The sequence below is a fragment of the Leopardus geoffroyi genome, chromosome B4, assembly GCF_018350155.1.
Source record: "Leopardus geoffroyi isolate Oge1 chromosome B4, O.geoffroyi_Oge1_pat1.0, whole genome shotgun sequence".
Classification (NCBI taxonomy): Eukaryota; Metazoa; Chordata; class Mammalia; order Carnivora; family Felidae; genus Leopardus; species Leopardus geoffroyi.
This window is the reverse complement of record NC_059341.1, coordinates 11,523,785-11,548,376: the sequence shown is the minus strand read 5'-3', so window position 1 is coordinate 11,548,376 and position 24,592 is coordinate 11,523,785. Positions and strand designations below refer to the sequence as shown.

The window sequence follows — 24,592 nt, the reverse complement described above, 5'->3', positions numbered from 1 at the left end:
CATACCAGCAAAGGCCAAGTAGGGAACCTAGACTTCTAACCTTGTGAGGCTATACCAAGGTGCCTCACCCAATGGCTAGTAATAAGGGCTGCTCCCATCCCCTGCCCCTATCTTCCATGCAGTGTCAGTGGAAACCATACAGATAGGCTAAACTTTCCCCCTTACCCAGCAGTAATGGTAGCCACCCTCCCAGTAAGGAAACCTAGTGGTGAACTGGGACCTCTATCTACCTCCACCTGGCAGTAATCAGGTAGCACCCACCGCCTGCACCTGCTAAAGTAGTGCCAGCAAAGCCATCTAAAATAGAAGGTTTTAGGGGCACCTGGGTGGCTCAGTCGGTTAAGCGGCCGACTTTGGCTCAGGTCATGATCTCGTGGTCCGTGAGTTCGAGCCCCGCGTCGGGCTCTATGCTGCCAGCTCAGAGCCTGGAGCCTGTTTCAGATTCTGTGTCTCCCTCTCTCTGACCCTCCCCTGTTCGTGCTCTGTCTCAAAAATAAATAAACGTTAAAAAAATTTTTTTTTAAATAAAAAAAAATAAAATAAAATAGAAGGTTTTAATAATATCTAAAGCCTCATAAGACAATACAAAACTGTCCAGGAATCACCAAAAAAACAACTTTTAGAACTAAAAAGTGAGTTCAGCAAGATCTCAGGATGCAAGAAAAACTTGCAAAAGTCAATTGTACTAGCAGTGAACACATGGACACCAGTTGAAAATACAGTATCATCTACAACCCCTCAGAAAAAAAATACTGAGGTAAAAATCCAACAAAACATGTGGAGGACTGGTATAATGAAAAGGACACAGTTCTGATTAAAGAAATGGAGAGACATACCATGTTCATGGAATGGCAAATTCAACATGGCAAAGATGTCAATTATCCCCAGATCAATATACCAAATTAACACAGTGCCTATCAAAATCACAGCATGATTTCTGTCAATGTAAACAAGATTATTCTAATATTTACACGTAAAAGAGCCGAAAAAAAAAAACCCTAGGATACAGCTAAATAGTAATTTTTTTTTTCAACGTTTATTTATTTTTGGGACAGAGAGAGACAGAGCATGAACAGGGGAGGGGCAGACAGAGAGGGAGACACAGAATTGGAAAGAGGCTCCAGGCTCTGAGCCATCAGCCCAGAGCCCGACGCGGGGCTCGAACTCACAGACCGCGAGATCGTGACCCGGCTGAAGTCGGACGCTTAACCGACTGCGCCACCCAGGCGCCCCACAGCTAAATAGTAATTTTGAAAAAGGAATTTCTCAAAAGAAGTGGGAGGAATAATACGACTTGAAAGACTTACTATCTAGCTACACTATCAAAACAGTGTGGTACTAACAGGGCAGTAGACACACAGCCCAATGAAACAGAACAGAGAATGCTGAAATAAACCCACCTATATATACCCAATTGATTTTTGGTAAAGGTGCAAAAGCAATTCAATGAAGAAAGCCTTTTTAACACATAGTGCTGGGGCAATTGGAGCAAAAGGCAAAAGAAGAAAATATGGAAGCAATAGGCAAGGACAGCAAAAACCGTGACCGAAGTCTCAGGTCTTATACAAAAATGAACCCAAAATGGATCATGAGGTTACATGTAAAAGTTAAAATTATAAAACTTTTAGTAGAAAAAAAAAAAAGGTAAAATAAAATTTTTAGGATTTAAGTGTCGGCAAGGAGTTTTTAGACTGGACACCAAAAGCATGACAGATTTACTATACATATATTATATATATACTATATATATATTAGACTTTATTAAAATTAAAAACTTTTGCTTTGTAAAAAAAACCTTGTTAGCAGGAAGAATGACAAGCTACAGAGCGGAAAGACTATTTGTGAACCACATATCCAACAAAGGACTGTCCACCCCCTCAGTCCTATATACTGTATACAGTGTGCGTATATATATATATATATATATATATATATATATATATATACACACACACACACACTATACACATAGTATATACTATATATATACAGTATATATACTCAGGCTATATACTGTCATATACTCAGAGTGTATAAAGACCTTTCAAACTCGACACTAAAAAAGCAACCAATCCAAATAGAACATGGGCACGAAGAAACATCTCATCAAAGAAGATAAATAGATGGCAAAAATACACATGACCAGATGTTCAACGGTACTGGTCATGAGAGAAATACAAATTGAAACTATAAGAGACCATTTCACACCTATCAGGATGGTTAAAATAAAAAATAGTAACATCACCGAATGCTGGTAACCCAAAGGAGGTGGGTCCCTCGCTCACTGCTAGTGGGAATGCAAAATGGTACAGCTACGCTGGGAAAAGAGTTTGGCAATTTCTTAAAAACCAAACATGTAACCACTATATAACCCAGCAGTTGAACTTCTGGGCATTTATCCCAGAGAAATAAAAAATTATGTTCACTCAAAAACCTGTACACTGAAGTTTATAAGCAGTTTTATTTTTAATAGTCTAAAAAATGGAAACAACCCAGATGTCCTTCAGGTGGTGGGTGGCATAAACAGACTATGGCCCACCTACTCCATGTAGTACTTTTCAGCAATAACATGGAATGAACTACTGATACATGTGACAACCCGGAAGAACCTCCAGAGAAGATTAAATGACAAAGAAAATCCCAAAAGTTTATATATGCACGCATAACATTATGATGCTAATTTATGTACATCTATACATGTTAATTACACATATAATTTCATAACATTCTTGAAAAAATAAAACTATAAAAATGGAGAACAGATTACAGGTTGCCAGGAGTTAAGGAGGTAGAGGAAACAGAGAGAAGTGGGTATGTTACAAAAGGGTACCATAAGGGATGCTGGAACCTTCTGTATCTTGTCCGTAGCCATGTCAATATCCTGGTTGTGACACTGTACTACAGTTTTGCAAGATGTTACCACTGGCAGAAACTGGACAAAAAGTTCATAGGATCGCTCCATATTATTTTTTTGCAATTGCATATGAATCTATAATCGTCTCAAAATAAAATGTTTGAGGTTTATTTTTTTTACAAATCTAGCTGTGTGCATTTGGTCAAGTTACTCTAGGCCTTTCTATGCTTTTTTTCCTCGGGAGTAAAACAGAGGTAATAGAAATAACACCAGCCTCATGAAATTATTGTGATTTGTAAGAGTTCCCTAGACATTACATATTTTTTTTTTTTTCAACGTTTAATTATTTCTGGGACAGAGAGAGACAGAGCATGAACGGGGGAGGGGCAGAGAGAGAGGGAGACACAGAATCGGAAACAGGCTCCAGGCTCAGCCCAGAGCCCGACGCGGGGCTCGAACTCACGGACCGCGAGATCGTGACCTGGCTGAAGTAGGACGCTCAACCGACTGCGCCACCCAGGCGCCCCTAGACATTAAATATTTAAACAGAGCTTAGCAGATACTACTCAAAAAATACGAAACACTATCATTTCAATCAATAATTCACAAGTATTTATTGACCACCTGCTATATGCCAAGACTCAATAATTTCTTTAAAAATGGGGATCTTCGGGCACCTCAGTTAAGTGTCCAACTTTGGCTCAGCTCATGATCTCATGGTTTGTGAGTTCCAGAACCGTGCTGGGCTCTGTGCTGACAGCTCGGGGACTGAAGCCTGCTTCGGAGTCTGTGTCTCCCTCTCTCTCTGGCCCTCTCCTGCTTGCACTCTGTCTCTTTCTCTCTCTCTCTCAAAAATAAATAACATTAAAAAAATAATTAAAAATAATAAAAATGGGCATCTCATCTTGACAGGTAGTGCTACATAGTAGTGAAAGCATAGGCTTTGGCATAAGCAAGCGACCTGGATTTAGAACCCCAGCACTATCATCACTCTTGCTGTGTTGGGCAATTTACTTAACCACGCTGAACTGCTTTTTCTTTAACAGTAAAATGGAGTGAATAACACACACTCATAAGGTTATGAGGACTGACATGATGCATGTAAATGCCTGCCACATTGCAAATCATCAATAAATGGTAACTATTTGCATGATGACTCATAGAGTCTCTTTACTGTTACTTTCTTCTCGCATGCATTTTAAGATTGAGAATATATCCCTGTTTTTTTGTCATGCATCCCTCCTGACACCTAGGATAATGTGATACACACATAAAGTGCTCAATAAGTACTTATTTTTTTTCAACGTTTTTTTTTTTTTTTCAACGTTTATTTATTTTTGGGACAGAGAGAGACAGAGCATGAACGGGGGAGGGGCAGAGAGAGAGAGGGAGACACAGAATCGGAAACAGGCTCCAGGCTCTGAGCCATCAGCCCAGAGCCCGACGCGGGGCTCGAACTCACGGACCGCGAGATCGTGACCTGGCTGAAGTCGGACGCTTAACCGACTGCGCCACCCAGGCGCCCCTCAATAAGTACTTATTTTAAAAAATAGAATAAACATTAAAAATTATTGTTAAAATAATATATGTGGTAGTAATATAATTATCAATTAATAACATAATTTATTAAAAATAATATATATTATTTTAATATGTAATACAATATATTTTATATTATTATATTTCATATATAATATAACTATTATTAATAATATAAAATGATACATTATTAGAAATTAAAAACTGGCAATCCTTAATGAAATTAAGTATACGTATGCCTTCTCCTGAATATAAGACCCAAGGAAGTTCCCCCACAAGCCCACGAAGGGGCTTATACAAGGTTGAGCATTGTGATATTCCTCAAGGACGCAGGACATCAGGGCAACCCAGACATCCACCACTAGGAAGATGGAGAGTAAAATGGAGCGAAAGCAGCTGAAAATCAATGAGCTAGAGGGAAATATAGTCACATGGCCAGATGTTAGAAACAGTGTGAATTAAAAATAGTAAGAGACAGAATGGAGTTTCTTTGAGAATACCACTCATGAAAATAAAAACACAAACTCGGGGCACACTGGGCGGGCTCCATCGGAAAAGCGTGTGACTCTTGATCTCGGGGTCGTGAGTTTGAGCCCCACGTTAGAGGCAGAGACTACTAAAAAATGAATAAACTTTTAAAAAAATAAACAATGAAAACACAAATTCATTCACACACACACCACAAAATGACAAATTTTAGGAGAACGCGCATGTTTTAAAGAGATACATAAAATCCATCATTGTGGCTATCAGGGGATAGGAAGAACAGAGATCAAAGACGATGAAGATTTTTAAAAATCATTAACACAGAGAAGAGCCTAGAATCTGCTGCTAACGACAAGTTAGAGACTGGACGAAATACTTAAGCCACCTCTCAATATTTGGGCCCAAAACAACATGAATCCATATGAAACAAATAAATATAAACTGCTCTGTTCCAATTATTGATGTTATGCAACAAAACCAGTGGTTTGAAAAGCACATCGCTCCCTCTTCCAACTCTGAAAAGTCACTATGAGGATTTCAAGAATTTTGCCTGTGGATACAGCATTTCAGGGACACTGGTATCTTCTTCTCATTTCTGTCTTTTGCGACCGTCCAATATTTTCGTCACTGGTGAATCAGATACCTGCAATCTGGAGGAGCGAAAATGATGTCCAGGGGTCTCAGCATCTGGAAAAGCTGAAGGAAGGGTGCGTGCACCACTCAGGGTCCTTCGCATTTGGTTTCAGGGTCAGAACCCAGATGCAGGTGGGACAGAAAATTACTTTTTTCCTCGAAGTTAATATACAGCTCTCCAAGAAGCAGGAGATACAAGTTGCCCGGCCATGGTTTCCTCAATTGCTGGCCATCAGCACACTTACATTTGTCTATCAACACAGTGGCTCATTCTCTCACTCCAAGGAAAGGCTGAGGCTAATTAATACATTCCAGGAGGAAAACGTGATGATTGGTAATACCTACCATAAATGATGCCAATGTGAACAGTGGGAATTTCTGGAATGTGGGATTCTGAATGTTTTTCCTCTTTCTCCCTATACCCTTATCCTAATTGGAAACACGCCTACAAAACATGCCTTGCTTTGGTCATTGCGGGAAATTTTTTTTTCAAAAAGAAATAATAGCATCAGTTTATCAGTCAGAAGGCTTAAAAGAGTCATGTTTCCTTGGCACCCTGGAACTATATTGCAAAACATAAATGCATTTTCAACCAGTAACTATTCTAAATAGTTACTTAGGCCACGTGTGTCCTGAGGGAAAAAAGTCCACTACTCACCCTGCTTATGAGATGCCCATGGTGTAAAGGGCTTGGATGATTAGAAGATGCCTTGAGCTCCTGTGACGGGACACAGCCAGAAGCAATCCCAAGGTAAATCTCTGGCCACCCCGTCTCCCTGCCCTGCCCCCAAAACACACAGGTGATTGATTTAAAAATACCACCAAGTGGGTGTCATGTGACTTAGTGGTGAAGTGTGTGGACTTGGGAGGCACATTTTCCCTGGTCCCCACTCTGGGTCTCCACTCTCTCATTGTAAAGCTTTAGTCAAGATATTGGCCCGGTCTGTCCTTTGGGTTTTACTGTGATGGGTAGGTAAAAACAGTACCTACTTGAGAGGCTGATTTGAAAATTAAATGAACTAATGCATAGAAAGGATTTAGAACAGTCTGGAGAACGGGAAAATCACTAAATGTTAATTTCCATAATAACTTATCAAGATAATTTAAGTTTCATTATTCACTCAATTTCGAAACATTATGTAAGAAACATAGGGGCGCCTGGGTGGCTCAGTGGGTTAAGTGTTCCAACTTCGGCTCAAGCCATCTTCTCACGGTTCGTGAGTTCGAGCCCCACGCAGGACTCTGTACTGACAGCTCAGAGGCTGGAGCCTGCGTCAGACTCTGTGTCTCCCTCTCTCTCTGCCCCTCCCTTGCTCATGCTCTGTCTCCCTCTCTCTCAAAAAATAAACAAACATTTAAAAAAATCAAATAAACATTTAAAAACAAAGGAATATTTGTTTGCCCATAATCCTACTTCCCAAACATGAGAACTAATTTCATTTCTTTGCATTCCCTTCCCAATTTTTAATTCTATACCAAACACACATGCAGAAAGACAGTCCTTCCCTCAGTTCCATTTCCGAAGAGGGGGAAAGAACTTGAAGAATTCTCTCCTAGAAATTACACTTGATGGATTAATTACTCAAATGTATTTCTATATTTAGATTGAAAAGGAATACAAAACCCAAAAAACCTTATCAAGAGTCAAAAGCAGTGACTTGAGCTTCTTCTGAGTTTAACTCTCAGTGACACTGAGTCACCTGAGGGCATCTTGCCTGGTCCCATTCTGCTTCTTCCTTCCCACCCTCCAGTCACAGGCTCCTGGCTCATCCCAAATACCCTTCTAGGCTCTCGGGCTTCCTATGCGCCACTCCTCAATCCTCCCTCTCAGCTGCTTCTACCAACCCTTAAAACTGACCTCAAACGCTACATCCCCGGAGAACGCCCATTGCCTTGATGATCAGTCACCAAATGAGTTTCCCTCACCACATTGTGTCGTAATTATTAGGGCACAGGCTTTCTTTTAAGATTGGAGACTTTCAGCTGACTCTTCCTGGTCAGCAGTGTTTAACACAATAGTGGTCTGGCTGCTACTCCAAGAAGCAGAGGCCAAGAGATACCGCTGTCTTCTTGTATTTTTGACAGCCTGGAGCCTTAGACCACTTCCACGTGGGTTTCTGCACGGCCGATGGGCTGTGTGGGGCAGAAGCACACAAAGGCGGAATCAGTCACCTTCAGGAAGGCAGGATGGAGTGTCCCGGGGTCTCTCACAGACCCCTCTCCGTAGGCTCAGTTACAACTTACAAAGCAGCCAGGCTCTCAAGTCAGCCAGAAAGGCAAAAATTATGTACATGATAGTCAAAATTTCCCTCGAAAATTCTTTCCATTGCCCATAAAGTAGGATGCACACATTTTTCTATATTCAGCCCATTAAACTAATACATATTTAGAACTCAGTAATATAGAAAACTACAGATATTGCATAATAGAGAGCACACGCTATGTGCAAAAAATAACTTCACAGTACTTTTAATCACATGAAAGAGAGATGCATATGGTTGAATTTGCTTTAGTTGAACGTGTACATAATGTAAATCCACAGTTTAGTATTTTCATCAGTGATCTCAGAGCAAGAGCAACTAAGTTTGGGCAAAACAAAAATGACATTCGTTGAGCGTCTGCTCCATGCCAAGCTCTGTGCTAAGTGCCTGTTAAGTAGTAACGAATGCCAGTGTCACCACCCAGTGAGGTCACAAGCACTATTACGATGCCATTTTATAGACGAGCAAACTGAGACATAGAGAGGGTCAGACAACTGGTCAAGGGGACACGGCTGCTATGTGGTCTGAGAACCCGGCAGTCTGCCTCCCCGGCCACGCCCTACGCTGACCGCCTCCCTTAGCGGCTGTACGTTGACGGAGACCGTGCGCGTGTGGTGGTGGTGGTGGTGATGGAGATCCTGGGGATTTCAGTTGAAAACAAACTCAAGTAGAGCAAAAATGTGACATGCCTGCCAAAAAAGCGTGATTCTTGGACCACTTCAATACTTGCTCCAGAAATGGCAAGGAGAGGTCCTACTGTACGTTCCCTGGAAAGATCGGCTCACATCTGAAGTGCTGGGAGTCAACTCCAGTGATATCTCTAAACCAAAGACTGAGGAGACGAGCAGGGGTGTGGAAATAATACTTGATGGGGGAAGGAAGGGACGAAGGGGAGGGGGTGTGAAATGTGGGAGAGAAACCCCAAGAAGCAGAAGAACCCAGAGTTCCAGCATACATTCTGGAATCAGCCTCCCGCACTCATTGGGCAGGACACATTTTCCTTTTTACCACTCGGTTTTCTCCCCTGTAAAATAGGGGTATTATTGCTTACTTTGAAAAATTCTTACCAAGATGGAATGAGGTGATACACTAAGTCCCACGCAGAGCACTTGACCCATAGTAAGGACTCAAAAAAATTATCCATCGCTGTCAGCATTATGACATAGTAACAATGGGAAAAGGCTGTGAAGCCAGGGATTCGAGCCTAAGAATGAATTTCCTGATAGTTAAACTGTCCCAAAATAAAGGGTGCTGCCTTAGAAGGTAGTAACTTCTCCGTCACTGGCCGTCCTGTCCACAACTTGGCAAGTTACACCCCGACACTGGGGGGTGTTACTCAGATGGTGGTCTAGGAACTCCTCACCTGACATTTTTATGCACCAATGATTCCACAGCATCCCAAGTATGGTCACATATCCCAACCAAAAATAGAATCAACAGAGGCATAAAATAAGTAAAATTTATGCCTTTAGCTTCAGTTTGGTTTAGGTAAATACCCTCAAATCTTACCATTCTTCTAACGGTTTTTCACTTTATTTTTTATTCTTTAAAAAAAAAAAAAGACATAGCCAGTCGATTTGGAAGAAAGGGAGTTAACAAAGCTAAGTGGTCATTGTCAACAAGAAAAAAATCCCTCTGACCCTCCACAACCGTATGGTTAGAAGCACTAAAGGAGATTCTAAAGTTTCAAAACAAAGTTCACAGTTTCCAAGGCCACACTTCACACATTTTAGATGATGGAAATGGGCATGAGGATTCTGATCAACACTGCCCTGTGTCTCTGCGGCTACGGCTGTGACATTCCCGCTAAGCGGGGTGCTGTCAGGAGCACCAGCCACCCAGTTTCAGGAGCCACCTGTCACACCGAGACCAGTTTGGAAGGGAGACTTTACTGCATATGGATTCCCAAACCCCCGTCTGCAGAAAGAGCTTTTTAAAAGTTCCTCAAAGCCCTGAAGTTGCTAGAGGAAGGAGGCTGAAATCTGAGCCCTTGGAGAAGGCTCGGATGAATTATGTAGAACCTATAGGGGAAAGTGGGTGTTCAGCCTCCGGCTTTATCTACCCTTATTCCTGCCATCAAGGACACAGGCACCCACACCACACCATCTAGTCAGGTCTTGAGACAGAAGTGGGGCCATTCATTCTATCTGGTAATCTTAGCCCCTAAAGATATACCTCCAAAATGAATTATCGTCATGTATTTGCCTTATAGGATTCAGGCATGCACGCTGAGTAGACTGATCTGAATTTTATAAGTACAACAATGCTAACAATAAAAGTCTCTATAAGAATTTTCCCCTGTCAACAAAATCATGAAAATTCTAAGTGTAGCGGTGTTTTGGAAGCAAAGAGCTCCAGCCTTTCGTTGTATAGGCAACAACGCTAAATGCACGAAGGACAGTGACTCACCCAGGCTGCACCAGGGGATACGTGACCTCCATGGGGAGAACCACCCCCTTTCTCTCTCTGCCAAGGTCTTCCTCCACCAGGACAACTGGGGGGAAATCCGGCTGTCCCTTGTCCCTGCTCCAGAGCCTCCTGCTACAGCCAGGACACCATCGAACACACAGGACTAAAACTAGACCTGAGTCCACAGACGTAGGAAAATGCCAAGGGACAGCATTCCTTCCCTCTGCCTCGAGAGTCACCCTGTTCTTCAGTGAGGCCTCTCCATAACCCCTGAAGGGGCCTTGTCATCTTTTTTCCAGCTCAGAGTTTTGAAGCTCACTAAGCACAGCTCCCAGGGGCATCTGTGTGAGGCCCGAGGAGGAGGGACGATGGAAGGCACAAGCCTGTCACCTTCTCCTAAGGTACTGAAGAGCCCAAGAAAGTCTTAAGAGGAGTAACTTCTTAGCTCCTGCACCCCAGGTCCCTTTCTATTAGCCTCTTAGTGGTCTAGCCTCAGACACAAAGTGCCCAGGGAAGTGCAGAAACAAGGAGAACGTGGGGCAAAGAGAAACTCCAGTGACGTTCTCCTGTAGTATCCAGGGGATTAGGGGCACAGGAAGGGTAGGGCCTATTAGTTGGGCAGGCACCTAGAGATGTGATCTCGGGGCCGAGGTTGAGCCTCCTCACCAGGAAGCAGATATCTGGGGCAATAATCGAAGATTAGTCTCCAGAAACCAAAGGAACCAGGGGAGGGCAGTGCAGCTGCGGGAGTGGGAACAGTAGAGCTCCCATGAAGCAAAGAGTCTCTTAAGGGCCCTAGGATGGCCTCTGCTCCACCCCTTCCAAGGACAGCAGAGATCTTGCGTTCCGTTCCGTAGTGTAAATGGAATCTTTCTTCCAGGTTCTCTGCATCTGAATGGCGCCCCACAGTTCAGGGTCTCCCTCTGTTCTGGAACTCACCATTAGGAGCCAGCATATGGTAGTGGTTAGAACACTGGGAACCAAATACTTACATTCATATCTTGGTTCTAGTACTCGTGTGACCCTGGACAGATTACTAAATATCTCTGTGCCTTAGGTTCCTCATCAGTAAAATGGAGTCCTCATAGGGTTCTTGTTTGGATTTAAACAAAAGGACTTATGGGGCACCTTGGTGGCTCAGTTATTAAACGTCCAACTTCAACTGATCTCATGGTTCGTGGGTTTGAGCCCCGCGTTGGGTTCTGTGCTGACAGCTCAGAGCCTGGAGCCTGCTTCAGATACTGTGTCTCCCTCTCTCTCTCTGCCCCTCCCCTGCTCACACTCTGTCTCTGTCTCTTGAAAATAAATGCCAAAAAAAAATTTTTTTTTAAAGGACTCATAAGAGTGCCTTGTATGTACTAAGTTCTATATAAGCGTTTGCTATTATTATCTTTCCCCCCTGGAGTTTTCAGGTCTTGAATGCTATTAACCAAACTCAAAGGAAACGATGCACCAGACGGAAAGTCTAAATCGAGGCTTGCAACCACCGAGTAGATAGAAAAAAGTCTGGTCAGTTGGACAGTCTCTTTCCATTCAAGTAAGAGAAGTCTACTTGAGGAACTAGATAAAGATCAAAAGATTGCTTTCTGAGCCCAGAGTCAGATCATCATCCCTCTGGGTTGCCACACAGAGAAGGACAGTGTCCTCTTTCCACTCCTGATCGTCCCTGCCAAGTGGACCTGAAGACTTGTGTCGGTGGGCCAGGACATACTCTGCCCCAAAAAGTGTTAGAGACAAATGGACCAACTCATGCTCAAACTCTTCCATTTTCAATGATATGTTTCGTATTGGCAAAGAGGTTTTTCTGAGAGGCAGATGACAGAATGGGGTCTGAGAACGCAGGGAGAAGGTACCCTAGAATCGGGGGGTGTGCCCCAAGAGAAGGGATCAGGCCACATGTCAGCAGTACGATTCACTGAAGGCAGCTGCACCGAGGCAGCATATGGATTATCACCTTGTTCATATCCATCTACAGAAAGCTTATGAACGTGACACTTAAAGCCATCTGCTGCCCATTTCTGCCGTATCACCTGCTGTGATGCAGAGGTCAAGATCTTGAGCATCTCTTTCCAGGCCTGATCCAGTGACCTTCAGCTTTAGATCAGCCAGGTTGGGAGTCTTTGTCCCGTGGAAGTGGGCCGAAGCTACAAGAGAGCCCATTGTTAAACATTTACCAGCACACCACAGGGCTGCTTCCTCACCACTTCACTGAAATGGCCCTTATGGAGCCAAATGACTTCACTGTCACTCAATCCAACTGGCACTGTTTGGTTTGTATTTTTTTCGAGCTCTCCAGAGCGTCTGATGGGTGATCATTTCCTCCCTCTTGAACCTCCTTTCCTGCCTAGCTGCTGGGGCCCTCTGCTGACTCTTCTTTTGTTTCTAAGCACGTTTACTCAGGTGCTACAAGATTCACTTCTCTACAAGGCCCTGAAATGTTGGGTGTTTCCCACAGCTCTCGCCCTGATCCTCGCAATACGGCCTTTAAGACACAGCTGGGTTGCTTCCTCCAGGAAGACCGCCTGACCTCACCTCCACCACAGATGAATGCCTGTCTCCTCATGTGTCCCCTCTGCTAGAGGGCAAGGACTTGGAAGACCAGGACATGGAATGACAGAAACAAGAAAAAAAACAATAATGATCAACAGCCGCTACTGGCACTTACGCTCTACCAGGCATTGTCCCAAGTGTCTCACACGGATGATTCCATTTTGCTGTTTACACCAACCCCATGAGTTCTCCCACGAGTCACTTGACACTTTCAGAGCTGAAGTAACTTGCCCAAGATTACACACTGGTAGCAACTCCAAAGGGCAGGCGCTGAAGCCAACACATGTAACCGTCATGGCCCCACCATGTCTTTTTCAGTTGGTGGAGCCCAAAAACGTGATTGCACCTATGTTTGAGGGGAAAAAACCAGAGGGATGGAGAGGCAGGGGCATCCTGTCCAAGTGAATGTTCTGCAATCTCAATGCAAGCTCTTGTTGATGACATTGTTGAAAAAAATGGAATGGTTCTTAACTGTGATCTACTTGGTTCTTTACAAGTACCAATTTTCAGGCTCATGGGGCTGGATTTTTGTTGTAAAACACAACTTATGGTTCCTTCTTATCACCGGTTTCATGAAAATATTAATGCAGCATGAAAGGAGAAAAAATGCTACCTAAAGCCTGACGATCTTCAATCTCTCCACATAAACAGCAAAACACTGACATAAATCTGCTCTTAGTTCCATGGATTCATTGGTATCTATATATTGTCTCTGGGGGATCTGTTTTGTTCTGTTATGAAATCTCAGGTTCCCCCCACCCATCCCAAATAAAATAAAGTGTCCTCTGGGTTTGAACTCCTGCTGGTTGTAAAAGCAAAGGTATCTTTGCGTTTGGGTAGGAAAGTGCCGTGATACATCTGAGCAAGTCTGCAAAGCTGTGTCTGGCTCCGGATCCTCAGGGTAATTAGAGCCTGCCAGGAATTTGCTGGAAGGTTTATGCTTTTGTGTCTGTGGTGGAGGCGGTGCACGCTCAGGGATGCTCAGTCAACGTGAACAGTGCAGGGGAGACATGCCTGGGAAATTAACACGTCACTAAGTGGCCTAGGAGGTTTTCTGAATTCCTCTCATTACAAAATCCACAATTCTCAACAACAGTTTACCATTTACAGTGATGTTGTGGGATAGTTTATTAGAAGGTTCTTGAACAGTCAGCACTGGAGTATCCTCACTAATGAGGGAATGGGACACGCAGGTGGTAAATTTGTATTTGGCTTCAAAGCCCCATAGGAAAGAAAGAGAGGGAGGGAGGGAGGGAAGAGAGAAAGACAAGAGAGGAAAGGAAAGGAGGGGAGGAGAAGAAGGAAGGAAGGAAGGAAGGAAGGAAGGAAGGAAGGAAGGAAGGAAGGAAGGAAGGAAGGAGGGAAGGGAAGGGAAGGGAAGGGAAGGGAAGGGAAGGGAAGGGAAGGGAAGGGAAGGGAAGGGAAGGGAAGGAAGGGAAGGGAAGGGAAGGGAAGGGAAGGAAGGGAAGGGAAGGGAAGGGAGAGAGGGAGGGAGGGAGGGAAATGAAAAGGAGGGGAGGAGAAGAAGGAAGGAAGGAAGGAAGGAAGGAAGGAAGGAAGGAAGGAAGGAAGGAAGAAGGGTAGAAGGAAGGAGGGAAGGGAAGGGAAGGGAAGGGAAGGGAAGGGAAGGGAAGGGAAGGGAAGGGAAGGGAAGGGAAGGGAAGGAAGGGAAGGGAAGGGAAGGGAAGGGAAGGGAAGGGAAGGGAAGGGAAGGGAAGGGAAGGGAAGGGAGAGAGGGAGGGAGGGAGGGAGGGAAATGAAAGAAATGGCATTTGTTGGAAACCTGTTCTGCCCAGTCTGAAGATGTTCCCACACCAATCTGGTGCTGGGAGCCCAAGAATGGAATCCCTGATATGACCCCCAGAGTGCAATTCACAAGAGATTTGACTCCATTTCCTTAAGAGGAGAGTGCATACACATTTTCTCACTCAATACTACTCACGGGCTGAAGTCAATTCCTTCGCTGAGTGTTCACTGAGAGGTGGAGTTTGTCTATTCCCCCATCTAAATAGGAAGACCCAGCTCACGGGGATAATGACAAAATAAATGCCAAAATGGAAAATACTGGGCCTCAGGGGCCATGTCTGTGACGTGATGGAGGATGTGCTTTGTACGGAAGGCGCCTCTAAGAACCAGATTCTCTGATTCCAAGTTCAGGTGTCCATCACCACTGCTATCTGGGTGTTAACCACTGTGTGCCAGGTGCTCCCTGAGCACTCCTGGGTTTTAGAGAACAACAGAAAATTGAGTCAGAGGAGACATACGCCAAGGATGGAGGTGAAAATGTGAGTTTTGTTCCTGAGAGCTGGTGTTCACTGACCCCTGAACTTTTTGTTTTTATTTGTTTTGTTTATTTTTGTTTTGTTTTGTTTTTAATTCCAATATAGCTGACATACTATACTTATGTTAGTTTGTTATGTTACGTTAGTCTCAGGTGTACAATATCGTGATTCAACACTTCCGTACATCACCCAGCGCTCATCACAAGTGCACCCCTTAATCCCCATTACCTATTTCACCAGATTTCACCAGCCCCCAACCCCCTCCCCTCTGGAAACCAGCAATTTGTTCTCTATAGTTAAGAGTCTGTTTCTTAGTTTGTCTCTTTTTTGTTTTCCTTTGTCCATTCGTCTTATTTGTTAAATTCCACATGAGTAAAAATCATATGGTATGTGTCTTTCTCTGGCTGACTTATTTCACTTAGCATTATACTCTAGCTCCATTTATGTTGTTGTAAATGGCAAGATTTAAATCTTTTTCATGAAAGAATAATATTCCATTGATAATTATACCACATCCTTTTTATCCATTCATCTGTTGATGAACACCTGGGCTGCTTCCATAATTCGACTATTGTAAATAACGCTGCTATAAACGTTGGGATGCATGTATGTTCCAGAATTAGTGTTGCTGTATTCTTTGGGTAAATACCCACTACTGTAATTACTGGATTGTAGGACATTTCTATTTTTAATTTGGGGGGGGGGAGACCTCCATACTGTTTTCCACAATGGCTATTCCAGTTTGCATTCCCACCAACAGTATACAAGGGTTCCTTTTTCTCCACATCCTCATCAACACCTAAACGCTAAAATGTTGACTTTAGCCTTCTGACAGGTGTGAGGTGGTATCTCATTGTGATTTTGATTTTCATTTCCCTGATGATGAGTGATGATGAGCACCTTTTCATGTGTCTGTTGGCCATTTGTGTCTTCTTTGGAGAAATGTCTTTCCGTGTCTTCTGCCCACTTTTTCATTGAATTATTGGGTTTGGGGGTGTTGAGTTTTCTAAGTTCTTTATATATTTTGGGTACTAACCCTTTACCAGGTATGTTGTTTGCAAATATCTTCTCCTATTTGGTAGGTTTTCTGTTGGTTTTGGTGATTGTTTTGCACAGCTTTGTTGTGCAGAAGCTTTTTATTTCAATGTAATCCCATTTTCTGTTAGTTTTGGTGATTGTTTCCCTTGCTGTGCAGAAGCTTTTTATTTTGACATAGTCCCAATAGTTTATTTTTGCTTTTGTTCCCCTTGCCTCTGGAGACATATCTAGAAAAATGTTTCAAAGGCCAATGTTGGAGAAATTACTATCTGTGTTCTCCTCTAGGATTTTTATGGTTTCAAGTCTCACATTTATGTCTTTAATCCATTTTGAGTTTCTTTTTGCGTACGGTGTAAGAAAGTGGTCCACGTTCATTCTTTTGCATGTAGCTGTCTCATTTTTCTGACACCATTTGTTAAAGAGACTGTTTTTTTTTTTTCCCATTGCATATCCTTGCCCACTTTGTCAAAGATTAACTGACCATATAAATGTGGGTTTATTTCTGGGTTTTCTATTCTGTTCCACTGATCTTTGTGTCTGTTTTTGTGTCAGTACCATACTGTTTTGATTACTATACTTTTATAGTATCACTTGAAATCTAGAATTAGATACCTCCAGTTTTCCTTTTCTTTTTCAGGAGCCTTTTGTGGTGCCATACAAATTTTAGGATTGTTTGTTCTGTGAAAAAATGCTGGTGGTATTTTGATGCAATTGCATTAAATGTGTAGATTGCTTTGGATAGCATAGGCATTTTTACAAGTCTTTTACCCTCCTGGTTAAGTTTCCTCCTAGATACTACATTACCTTGGGTACAACTGTAAATGAGACCATTTTTGTAATTTCCGTCTCTGCTGCTTCATTACTAGCGTATAGAAATGCAACAAATTTCTGTACGTTGATTTTATATCCTGTGACCTTAAGGAAGTCATTTATCAGTTCTAGTAGTTTTTCTGGTTGATCCCCAGATTCCGTAGCCCAATCTGCAACCCTTGGCCCCGAAGGACAGCTGCAGGTCTCTGCTCCAGAAGGATCAGAATGTACTTGCCAAGGAAGCAAGAGGCCCCTCTGGGGCCAAGCTGTGCACTCAGGCCAGTCTCCCAGGCTCTCCATTGCTGCGTGGCTGCTCCTTGAACTGTGCAGGGGTGTGAAGGAGGCCAACGAGGCCAATGAGGAGCCTCTACTGACTGAGCTGCCGGAAGTCTGAAGCCCAGGAAATGCAGGTTTTACTCTGAGCACATGTTCTCACATCAGTTTCACAGCATCTCTGAGGCAGGACGCCCAGATCTCCACTGTACTGAGCGCAGGAAAGTGAGGCTCAGCAAGGTGGGGACAATGGACCAAGGTCAACCCAAGCAGGAAGGACAGCGGGATTGGTACCAAATGTGCCAGGAGCTCCAGCCTGTGCTGTCAGCCCTGCCCTAGAGGCACAGTGGGAGCCCTGGAAGGTGAGTGATTTGGCCCAAGTGCCACACGTGGCAGTGGTTGGGAGAGACTAAACAGAGCGCTATTTTCTGATCAATCACATAGACCTCATCACTAGGATAATAGCTTCATGTCTGTAATCCACTATCCTCCAAGGGAGAAAATGAACCTTGATTATACCATTGAAGATTTCACTTGCAAAATGATTCTTCTGACCTTAGAACCCATTGCAAATAGCTGTCTATGACCTCCAGGCACATCTTCTGCCCCAGAGGTCAGAGGTTAGAGTGGTCTAGGCCACAAAATAGTGAAAGAACTCCTACAGGTCCAACCACAGCACAGAACTTTCGGATTCCTCATTTGAAACTCATTCTCCCCGAAGAACATCTTTTCACGATATTTCACACTGCTGGCTCCACTGGTACACGATGTTAGCAGAAGAACTAGTGATTTCCTAGAACTATTTAAAGGAGTACTAGGGGGACTGCTGGGTGAATCAGTCAGTTAGGTATCCAACTCTTGATTTCGGCTTGGGTCATGATCTCTGCACTCCTTAACAGTTCATGAGTTCGAGCCCCATGTCAAGCTCTGCACTCTGTCAGTGCAGAGTAAGATTCCCTCTCTCTCTCTCTCTCTCTCTCTCTCTCTATCTCAGCCCCTGTGCCCCCAAAAATAAATAAATAAATAAATAAATAAATAAATAAATAAATAAACAAATATTTTTAACAAAAGAAGTACTGGAGCACAGAAACATGGAAAAGAAACAAGAAAGAATAATACACAAAAAATGCCAACTAATACAAGTAGGTAACATTTATTGAGCACATATAAGTCAAGCACTGTTCCTAGTATTTTATGGGATTTAATTCATTTAATTTCACGCTAACCTTCAAGATAAGCACCGCCATTAGCCTCTTTGTACAGATGGAGAAACTGAGGCACAGAGATGAGAACGAACCTCATGACTCAATTTGTACACCCAGTGAGACCTCAGACCCTCCCTGCGACCCCCAAGTTACATCGCCTGACCACCAAACATGGGCACCACACTAGCCTTTAACGGGAAGATGACTTCCTCCCTCAACCAATTCCCCTGCTTTGTTTCAAGGAAAGGAAAACAAGTCAAATATAAATTAACTTCTCCTAGTCGAGGAGTGGACAGCAAGGCTCCAGCTTATTGCTGAGTCTCAGACATTTCTCCTCTTCATCAGTGGTCAGCTGGACAATCAAGAATGGCCTGGCCAACAGGTGCACGAAATGGTGCTTCCTATCACTGATCATCAGGGAAATGCAAGTCAAAACCACAGTGAGATATTGCCTCTCGCCTGGGCTATAATCAAAAACACAAGAAACGACAAGTGTGGGCAAGAATGTGGATAAAAGGGAGCCCTCGTGCGCTGTTGGTGGGACAGCCATTATGGAACAGTATGGAGGTTCCTCAAAGAATTAAAACTAGATTCCCATATAATCCAGCAGTCCTATTTCCGAAGATATACCCAAAGAAAATGAGGTCGGGAGCCTAAAGAAATATCTGCACCCCCATGTTCACTGTGGCCTTGTTCACAGTAGCTGAGACATGGAGACAACCTAAGGGTCCATTGGTGGGTGAATGGATAAAAGAAATTATGGTGTATGTGTATAGTAGAATATTATTCAGCCACGAAAAAGGTATAGAAATGCTGCCATTTGCAACAACATAGATGGAACTCAAGGCCATGACGCTAAGTGACCTAAGTCAGAGAAAAATAATACTGGATGATCGCACATGTGGAATCTCCAAAGAGCCAAATTCACAGAAACAGAGAGTAGAATGGGGGTTGGCAGGGGCTGGAGGGAAAAACGGAAAGGAGTCGGTCAGGGCACACCGGCTTCTAGTTATAAGGTGAGTAAGGCATGGTGACAATATAGTTAGCAAGTACTATATACTTGAAAGAGTAGTTCTTGAGTGTTCTCAACACCATCACCACCACATCATGGTAATTCCAGGAGGTGACAGAGGTATTCACGAGTCTTACTGTGGTCATCATCTCATTTTATGTATATATGCATGTATGTGTGTATATACATATATATGTGTATATATATATATAAAATCATCAAGGGTACACCTTCAACTTCCACAATGTTATATGTCACTTACACCTCCAGAAAGCTAAAAAAAAGAATTAGCCCATTCTAAGAGTAGAAGGGCGTTTGCTCTACAGAGAGGTAGGTTTGAGTCTGGGCTACAGGGACACCACTTCCTTGCTGGGGGACCACTGGCAAGATGAGCCTTGGGTCCCTCTTCTATGAAATGAGTATGATAATATGTAACTCACAGCATCCTTATGGTGGTTCAAAAAGCTCATATATACAAAGTGCTTGGCACGGTGTTTGACATGCTGTAGGGAATCAGTAAACAGAAGCTGTTACCACACAAACTGCAGCCGTGAAACACAACCTGTGTGTCCTCTGGACTGGCTCAGGACTAGGAGTAGAGCAGAGATCTGCTAGGGGAGGGTGTTTCCAGCAAACTCGTCAGGAAAGGGGTGCCTGGGTGGCTCAGTCAGTCAAGTGTCTGCTGACAGTGCAGAGCCTACTTGGGACTCTCTCTCTCTCCCTCTCTCTCTGCCCTGCCCTGCTCACTCAACTCTCCCTTTCTCTCTCAAAATAAATTTAAAAACTTAAAAAGCAACAACAACAATGAAATCATCAGCAAGCCATGAGTTAAAACCCCTGCCTTCCATCAGGAGCCCCACCCTGTGAGGACCACCCACAGTTCCCACAACTACCCAGTAGATCTCGAGTGAAGCCCTGATCTACTGATGTTGGTGGCCTCTAGAACCTCAGGGCAAGCTCAGCCGAGCATGTGAAGTGTGGAGAAGATCCCGGCCTGCTCATAATTAGCCAGAGTCCTCATCTCTCTGAGACCTAGACACTCTGTCTCTGGATGTGGCTGCGTCTGTGCAGGCGCGTGGAGGAGAAAGGAGGCAGCACACGGGGCAGAGGGTCCCGGGGCCGAGGTTTAGCGAACTCTCAGGAGAGGGACCCGCAGGATGCTGGCCAGTCCCAGCCCCTCTGCTCAGGTGGATATGGGGACGGAGCTCCTGTTTTCACTCAAAGAGCTATTCTGGTTGCTCTGGGCTCCAAGGCGTGTGGCTGAAAAACAAGCAGAGCAAGAGCACCTGAGTTCGCCTTTTTCTCTGACCTCAACTGGTCCCCAGCAGTCAGGACACGGGTGACCCTGGCAACGCCCGACTCTGCCCTGTGGCTCCCGGCCCCTGCACAGACCCAGAGCCCCGCAGACTGTCTGGGCACGGCTGCTGGCACAGCCCCCGCCCCCAGTCCCGGGGCCTCGGGGGGAGGCTGGGCTGCTGACTTTTGTTTCCCAATAACTCCCGTTTCCAAGAGCTCCCTGCCAACGAGAGACGGAGGGAGTTGGCCACAAACGACCATGTTCAAGGGCAGCCCAGGGCTGAGGCAGGAGTGCAGGCCACACAGGCCGTGGGCTCTGACCAACTGCCCACAGTACACCTGCCCCAAGGGCATCCACTCCCTCGTGCCCTCCTTCACCAGCTGACTCCTGACAACACCCCTCCTCTGGACCATTCCTCCGAAAGCAGCAAACGGGAATTATACTGTACAAGTCCTGCTGGGCCACAGAAAAGAGGATGGAGAAGAGCCACCAGGGGTCACCGTGGACCCCTGAGTGGCCCAAAGTGGTCCCAAGGTGCTGGAAGGCCTTGGGGGCAAAATGCCACTGATAGGTGGGCAGGGTGAGCAGACACCAGCACAAACACTACACACACACACACACACACACACACACACACACACACACACACAGCCTTTCCACCCTCCAACCCTATGTTAGAAGCCATGTGATTCACAGGGAGGTGCCCGGAACTAGGTGCTGTGAGTCGTGGGTCTGGTCCCCGCTTTCTCACTTCCTAGTCTCATGGCCTTCATCTATCCAGGCCTCACTTGTTCTCTCTGTAAAATGAAAACATCGCACCGGGTCAGGACTTCCCAAAGCATGGTTCTACGGTACGCTAGTGTCCGGGAAGAGGGATTCTGTCATCAATAAGTCTGGACACGCTGGGCACTACCACCACAGGCACACTCCTCTCCCATTCTTGGGGCTTCACACTGCACCTAGGGCTCACACGCTTCACCTTTTCGGTACCTCTAGATACCTAAGAGACGAACAGTACACATTCTGAAACTTCAGTGGAAGCTGAAACATTGGAAGCAATCCCTAGAAATGCTCCACGTTATCACTTGCAAGTAACAGGTGACAAATTATTACTAATCTCAGGAATGAGTCAACCTGAGATCATTAAGACTGACCCTCAAATTCCAGAAACCCTTTGAATCGCATCAAATAATAGCTTCCAGAAAGTTCTCCAGAGAAGCCAAGCGCACTGATTACATCTTGGATGAGGCAGAAATCCAGTATCCTGTCTGCCAATGCTGTATAAGCACTTTTGCTAACGCGTCAAAGACTTACTGTGTATGTTTCATCTCATTACTGATTAATGTCCATCACCATCAAAGATGCTGGCACTTGTACCACTTCCTGTGCCCAATTTCCACCAGCCTCGGGATTTTCGCCCGACTTGTTCGCACACATTCATCTCATCGCGTTGCCTCTGCTGCTACATTCATTCGCCCTGAGAAATGCTTCTGTACCAGACACTGGCCTGGTTGGGTGCTAAGAATTTGAAAATGTATGAGAAATAATCCCAGGCTCTGGGAGGTGCCCCTCCAACCTGAGAAGGCGAGGATGGTTGTGGGGCAGGAAGGGACCCTGCAGGCAGGTGAGAGCATTCTAGGCACCAGAAAGTAATGCAAAGTCCCAGAGGCCCCCAGGTGCACAGCGTTTCGGGAGTGTAAATGCAGGTAAGTCATGGCAAGAACGTGTTTGTGGGCTGGAGGGGTATACAGTAGGGCTGGAAAGGTAGTTTGGGCTACGTTATGACCAGTCTGGCATGCAAAAGTAAGGAGCCTGATCTTTTGATCTTACCTCCAAAAGTAAGGAGCCATCCTGGAGATGGAGGGGAAGCCCACCAAGAAGTCCCTGCATATAGAAGGGACTGGTGTGGTCAGGTCTGAGTTTGAGAAGAATCAAGTCGAAAAGGCATGAGAATGAGCTCAGACAGGTGTAGCCCACTCATCAGCTGGGCTCCCAGGGAAAGTTCCACTTGGGTGAAAACGTGAAGGATGAATTGAAAGGGAGACGCAAGGCCAGCTAGGGGACCTCTTCCAATCGTTCAAGTAAGAGAGGACGAGGGCACTGAATGGGGAAAGTCTCATGACAAACCTAAGACATTTCAGAGGCTGAAGCGAGGTGCCCAAAGGATCAAGTAAATGGGGGCACCGCTGGGTGGGAGGCAGTGCTGTACCTTTTTCCCTTGGAAATGTCAAATGTGATTCCTGGGCTTTTCTGGCTTTGACAGCTCCGTAACCAGCAGGAGACACGGACATGGCAGGAAAAGCCAGTCTGGGTGGGGGATAAGGAATCTGGACACGTTAAGCTTCAGGCAACTGCAGGAAATTTATAGGGGAATATCAAGCAAGCAGTGAGAAACGCACGGGTGCAGTTTCCAGGCGAAATCCGGGCTGGAGCTGCAGTGCGAGCCTGTACTCAGATGTCCTCAACTTAGAAATTTCCACCCAGCAGAGTGTGCACATTGGACAGTCCCCTCTGCGGGCCCAGAGCCCGCCCATCGGTCACAGAGCCTGAGACAGGCGACACAGGGGCCCCACAAATAAGTGCTTACTAAGTGTTCAAAAACTATGCATCACTCTTTATCTTCCCTTACATTTATTTTTTTTAATTTCTTTAATGTTTATTTCTTTTTGATAGAGACCGAGTGTGAATGGGGGAGGGGCAAAGAGAGAGGGAGACACAGAATCCGAAGCAGGCTCCAGGCTCCGAGCCATCAGCACAGAGCCCAACACGGGACTCGAACTCATTAACTGTGAGATCGTGACCTGGGCCAAAATCAGACGCTTAAACGACTGAGCCTCCCAGGTGCCTCTATCTTGACTTACATTTAAATAGAGGTGTTTCTGGTGTTCTGGGAATTCATCATGTAAGATGGGCCTGCTACCCAGGAGGGTAAAGCTCTAATCTAATCTAAGTCAGAGGGTCCCCATGGACCCATGAACTCACTCTGTTCGAAAGGCCACTCTCTTGCCTAATATAAAGAGTTTCTGTCACCCGGGGATCTTCTTGTCACTGAGGTTGTTTTCACACATTCTCTGGCTTGGAAAAGTAATTGGCTGAAGAGATTCCTGTTACCTTGGACTGCTTTTGAAAGCGAAGTAAACAAGAGGCTGTGAATAAAGATGACAAGTGAGCTCATAATGAGCTTTCCAATTATTTCACTGTAATCAGACTTTGTTTTGGATAAAGAACCGGTCACATGAAACAAGAGTTTCACGCAAGTATGGGAAGGCAGACGGAATCACAGGGGATGTTTTTCAAATCGTGAGTAGGCATTCCCCTACTTCTGGAAGATTCCGAAGTCCTAACCTCCTAAGGGAGGTCCCATTCTTCCGGCAGGGCTCACGGGTAGGAGGGGACTTCTGTTCTCTCCTGACAGCTGAGCTCCTAGTCCACAGACGCCTGATGCACACCAGGTAAGCTGAAATGAGCCAAAAGGTTGTGAGAAGAAAGCCCTTCTAACACATGAAGTCATGGGGCGCCAGGGTGACTGTCGGTTGAGTGTCCAACTTCAGCTCAGATCATGATCTCATGGTTGGTGAGATTGAGCCCCGCGACGGGCTCTGTGCTGACAGCTCAGAGCCTGGAGCTTGCTTCAGATTCTGTCTCCCTCTCTCTCTGTCCCTCCCACACTCACAGTCTCACTAAAATGTTAAACAAAAACAAAAACAACAGACATGAAGTCGTGTTCACAACCTGCATCTTCAAGGACTGAATTGAGACTCCCATGTAAGAAGCCCTCCACATACCTGCCAGGTCAGGGACTGTGTGAGACTCAGAGAGTGTTAAAGCCTGTGCATTCCCATGTGATTTCATATAAGGATCGGCCAGAACAAAATGGAACAAGATTGGTCATAAAAGAAAAACTTGCTTGCGCTATTTACAGGCCATAGGGTACTTGTGGGTG

The 24,592-nt window shown here is 44.8% G+C and overlaps 1 protein-coding gene across 4 annotated transcripts in view; it reads right to left on the bottom strand.

Annotated features, from left to right (window-relative positions):
• CAMK1D (calcium/calmodulin dependent protein kinase ID) overlaps positions 1-24,592 on the bottom strand; it is a 438,187-nt gene that overhangs the window by 213,081 nt on the left and 200,514 nt on the right. The window contains exon 1 of one of the 4 annotated variants that reach the window (XM_045463129.1): positions 8,841-8,932. The exons of the other annotated variants lie outside the window; for them this stretch is intronic. Coding sequence (XP_045319085.1) covers positions 8,841-8,929 — 89 coding nt within the window. The 5' untranslated portion in view covers positions 8,930-8,932. Of the gene's footprint in view, positions 1-8,840; positions 8,933-24,592 lie in introns of those variants that run through there. 4 annotated transcript variants of the gene reach the window in all.